General features: G+C 43.4%; 1 protein-coding gene across 1 annotated transcript in view; it reads left to right on the top strand.

The window, feature by feature from the left end:
• Nucleotides 1–3625: 3625 nt before the first annotated feature.
• LOC139662305 (ena/VASP-like protein) overlaps nucleotides 3626–5000 on the top strand; it is a gene marked incomplete at its 5' end in the record, with an annotated part of 8021 nt that continues 6646 nt past the window's right edge. The window contains one exon of the mRNA XM_071540961.1: nucleotides 3626–3723. Coding sequence (XP_071397062.1) covers nucleotides 3626–3723 — 98 coding nt within the window. The remainder of the gene's footprint in view (nucleotides 3724–5000) is intronic.

Below are 5000 nucleotides of genomic sequence, written 5' to 3' on the forward strand. Positions count from 1 at the left end.
TGATGTTTATTGTTACAAGTGTGTGTCTGTGTGTGTGTGCATTACAAATGTTCCATGTACATTGTGACAGGGATGTGATGTTGATTCCTACATTCCTGTGTGTGATGTTCAGTGTGACAAGTGTGTGATGCTGAAGTGTGTATTGTTCAGTGTGACAAGTGTGTGCATGCTGAGGTGTGTGTTGTCCATTGATAGGCCCTCCCTAATTAAAGTTTATTGTGGTCAATGGTCCCTATTGTTTTTGGGTGCTGCAGTCAGCTGATATTGTTCTTTTCATTTCATGGTGTGTAAAGACCAAAGTCACTCTGAAGTCGGCTCACTTTTGGTTTATTGCCAAGTGGATGATATTATGAGTCAACCCAGCCTTCTTCTACCCTGCATTAGTGCTTCTGAACAATTCCCTTTGGAATGGAGAAGAGTGCAGCGGAAATACAGCAAGAGTGCCAACAGCTGGAGTTGTGTGATACTTCTATCTGTAGGTTTTGTTTTTGAGGAACATGTGTGTTGAGTCCTGTACATGCTTGTTGTGTCCATGTATGTACAGTATATACTGTATATGTGTGTGTGTGTGTGTGTGTGTGTGTGTGTGTGTGTGTGTGTGTGTGTGTGTGTGTGTGTGTGTGTGTGTATGGGCAAGGTAGCAATGTGCTGGCTGTTCAGGCAGGCATGAGTCAGGCTCTTTTATTGTCCAGTGTTATTTTGGGTCTCTGTTACTTGATCAATGGCGGCCATTAGCGCCATCCGGTTGCCAGAGAGTCACTTGCAGTAGGTGTGAGCAGTAGAGGGTGTCGTGGGCGAGTATTGACCCTGAAAAGTGACTAGGTAGAGCTGTAAAACTGTTATGTAAGGGACAGCTTTTATTAGACAAAGGGTGCAGGATTCTTGGAAGCCTATCCAATTGATCACTGAACAAGCCCCTTCCAAGGACATTACTGTTTCTGCTTCCTATAATTGGCACCAGCTACCTGTTAGCGTTTGTTAGCCAAGGAAACTAAATCAAAAGGGAATGAAACCCTTAACACTGCAAGGTTTTTCATTTACTTCTATAAACTGGCAAGAGGAGAATAAGTTATTTCATTTAATTCTTCAATTCTGAAAGGAGGCTGGTGCCAAGAAACAAAAACCTTACAGCGCAAATTCTGCACCTTTCATTGTGGTTAACAGAGGGAAGATGAATATCGTCTGGGAGGATTTGAGAAGTGAGAGGAGTCTCATTCACACTGATTTGAGTGTAATCCCTAAATTGACGTCTTCTTGTCCTCATCTTATCCTGTCATAAATTAATTACGTTCTCTATCTCTCCCTCCATCTATAGATCTCATTTATGGTATTAAATGGATTACATTACAATTGCCTTGTACCTCATATCACATTATAAGCAAGAGTGGGAGACAGAGATAAAGACATAGAGAGAGATAGAGAGTCACAAAGCTTCTATTGTCCTTAGAGAACCAGAAAATGTTGGTAATCTCCAGTCCCATGAGTCTCCTCTCCTGTGTTCTCTGTGGATCGATGAACTGGCTTCACTTCCTTTGTCCCAAAACTGTCTCATTTGCATTTCACTCCTTCGCTCCTCTGATTTTGACGAAATTTGGAGGGATGATGCATCCTCACTGTGTCCCAGTATTTTAACAAATTACAATGATTTGCCTAATAGGGGTGCTGTAATTAAAGGTCAAAATCTTTAACTCAAATATGAATTCTCAGACACCGCTGGTCCCATTTTGACGAAACTTGAAGGGATAATGTGTTTTGTCACTGTGTTCTGCCGTTTGAAAAATTACAGTAATTGGGGTGATGTGGACACGATAATTAAAGGTCAAATTTTAAACTTTGAAACTTTGAAAGGCAAAATCAGACTGGTCTGATTTTTTTTTTTTTTTTTTTACTTTGTTTATTGGGTTTTCAACGTAACCAGCATTTATACAATAATTGCACTTGTAAGTTATTTAGTGGAAGTATAGAACAACACATCAACAACAACAATACGACAAGACAGGGTAATCACAAAGAAAACAAACAAAAAAAAAAGCAAAGAAACAAAAATACGTATTTGTACAATTATTTACAGGTCAACTAGATCAGACGACTGGTCTGATTTTGATGAAATTTAGAGGGATGATTGTTACTGATTGGCCCAAGTGGCGCCTGCATCATTCGTGGGGGACGACATGTTTCACTTTATTTTCATGTCTTTACCTATCGTTTTTAATCAGATCAGCCTATAAAGAGCGTTCTAGCTTCTTTCATGAATGCTACACAAAAAAGTTTGTCCCCATTATCTTTTTTTTTACTCCCAGTAACTTATCCTATCCTGGATGACATTGCGCTACTCTGTCTGTGAACTTTGACCCCGCCAGCAGATGTTACAGAAGCTGCGGCGCACCGTGTTGTCGCTGCCGCGGCAACCACAGCCGTCGGAATGTCCTCTGTTTCCAATTAAGGCCTGTCTGCTTGCAGAGGGGCGGCTCAAACACACAGCAGACCTCGCTCACCCCAGCTGCCACTCTGCTTTTAGTTTACATAACGCTTACCAACAGGCCTTCTGGCTTGCATTTCATCACAGATGTAACATTTATGGGTCTGTGGCTGAGTTGTGTGTGTGTGTGTGTGTGTGTCTGTGTCTGAGTGCTTGTGTGTGTGTGTGTGTGTGTGTGTGTGTGTGTGTGTGTGTGTGTGTGTGTGTCTGAGTGCTTGTGTGTGTGTGTGTGTGTGTGTGTGTAGACTTATGTACATGTGTGAATGAGGTAAGAGTACTGTGAGTGAGTGAGTGCCAGCTGGGCTACAGGTGGGGGGGTGGGGGGGCAAGGCCTCACTCACTTTTCATCAGTTAAACGAACCAGATATTAGATGACACTCTGTTTGTGTGTGTGTGTATGTGTGCATGTGTTTGTGTGTATGATGGGAGTTGCCTGCTTGTGTGTGTGTGTGCCAAGGGTATATTCTTCTCAGACAGCAGTTCAACTTCGGTATTGTGAATCCAATGGAGGGTCATGTATCCTCAATAGAGCACTATGGGTAACACGAGGAAACAGATCAGTCTCTGTCTGCTGCACAAACACTAACCACAGCCTGGCTATGACAATAAACATGTAAAAAAAAAATCAATTTGTTTATTCACCTACTACATTACATGTAATATAACATGCTTTTTACATTGCACATTATTTGTTATACAAGAAAGGTACCTGGACCTCACACGCAGTGCAAGAAGTGGACCCAGTACAACAATTACTGGAATACTTCATAATATGCAAAACTCATTGAGACAAAGTGGCATGGTGTGGTAATATGAAAGTGACATCCAAGTGACAGTGGATACAGTTCACAAAATGGGGATCAAGGAAAGAGCCTCGTATTTGCGGCTAAGGAGACAGACAATCCCTTTTAAATAGCTACCAATGCCACTGCCAGTGAATATTTATTTTTCATACAATGCTTCCAACTGCAATTTATCACAGGGAAACTTTTTGATTGCCTGTAAATTCACTGTCACTGGATAGTTATTTGTCTTCACTGACACTAATTTCATCTAACATCACAGCACCTGTAATGGAATAATAATGTCAACTCTCTCTCTCGCTCTCTCTCTCTGTCTCTCTCTCTCTCTCTCTCTCTCTCTCTCTCTCTCCTTTCATTTACTTCTCCATCTGTAGGTCCAGCTGTCCAGCGCCAAGTCCAGAATGGACCAACTTCAGATGAGATAGAAGCTCAGAGAGCAAGGTAAAGTTCATCGGTCGACTGCAAATGCTCAGTTGACAACGTACCACCGTAAACCCTTATAAATATTGAATGGTACAAAACGGTAAAAAGAGAGCAACACCGGAGACGAGCAGCACAACAAAAGCACAGTGATACATTCAGAGTGACACTCAAAGGACTTTACTTCGAAAAAAGATAAAAGAGACGCTTGGCTAAAATTAGAGCTTCCCGACGGTGACATGACATTCACTGTCTGAGCGTTTGCAAAATGTTTACCACCAACACTTGCAGCGTTCTAGCGGTTCTAGCGTGGGAGTGACGGCTTGCATTTGTGGTACTAGACATTTACTGAATTATCACCAAACCAGTGGGCGAACTTTCTTTCACAAAGCGAGGGGAGAGTATGAACTCTAGCAATCGAAATAACCAGACAGCAACCTTTTTTTCCCTCTCTTCTCGCTCTCGTCCCTCTCCCCCTCCCCCCCCCCCCCACTGGCTCCTGACAGGACCAGTTCCCAGGGGTGACTGTCAGACAAAGAAAGTGAGCTAAAAACAGGCAAAAACACAAAGAGCACATATTCATAGTGGCAGATTGCAGCATACATGATAATGGATGAGTAGTATTTGAGATTATGCTTGCGGCTGTTTCCATGGCTTACTAAGCGACCGGCTTTTTGTTTCCACTCACTCTGGCTACTCTCTCTCTCTCTCTCTCTCTCTCTTTCTCTCTCTCTCTCTCTCCCATTTTCCTCTCTCTTTCTTTCTCTCTCTCATCTCCCCACCAGAGACGGACACAGACACAACTAGGTCTTTGTTGCCGTTTTTAAAGCTATTTCAGCTCTGCCTATCGGTTCATCCAAATGCCAAATGCCGGGGCTTAAGAGAACAAATATGATGGGAGTTATGGCTCCATCTGATCCCATGTCTGCTAAACTGTACCTCTGCTCTGCCCCAGTGCTGCACAAAGGATTATGACTGTGGAGGAAGATTGTGCGCTTGGGTTTTTTGGTGTGTGTAGATGTTTATGTGTGTCAGCGCTCGCAAATGAATTCAACTGAGCTCTCTCCAGCGGCGGCGAGGCAGCTATTGCTCAGCAGCTCTGCGCCTGCTGCGTGTGCTGCTGTCACACCGGGGAGGCTGCTGGCTCAGCACATCTCCCCTCTCTCTCTCTCTCTCTCTCTCTCAACACACAGCTGGAAAATTCCACTTCCTCCCCGTGAGCTGTCTCTCCTCTCCCCGCTCCGTGTCCTGACATATGCTTCTCACATCAGAAGAAGCAGCAGCAGAGAGATGTGGTT

The sequence above is a fragment of the Centroberyx affinis genome, unplaced genomic scaffold, assembly GCF_046629955.1.
Source record: "Centroberyx affinis isolate AG114_WGS23_722 - 3 ecotype Tasmania unplaced genomic scaffold, CSIRO-AGI_Caff_v1 ptg003754l_1, whole genome shotgun sequence".
Classification (NCBI taxonomy): Eukaryota; Metazoa; Chordata; class Actinopteri; order Beryciformes; family Berycidae; genus Centroberyx; species Centroberyx affinis.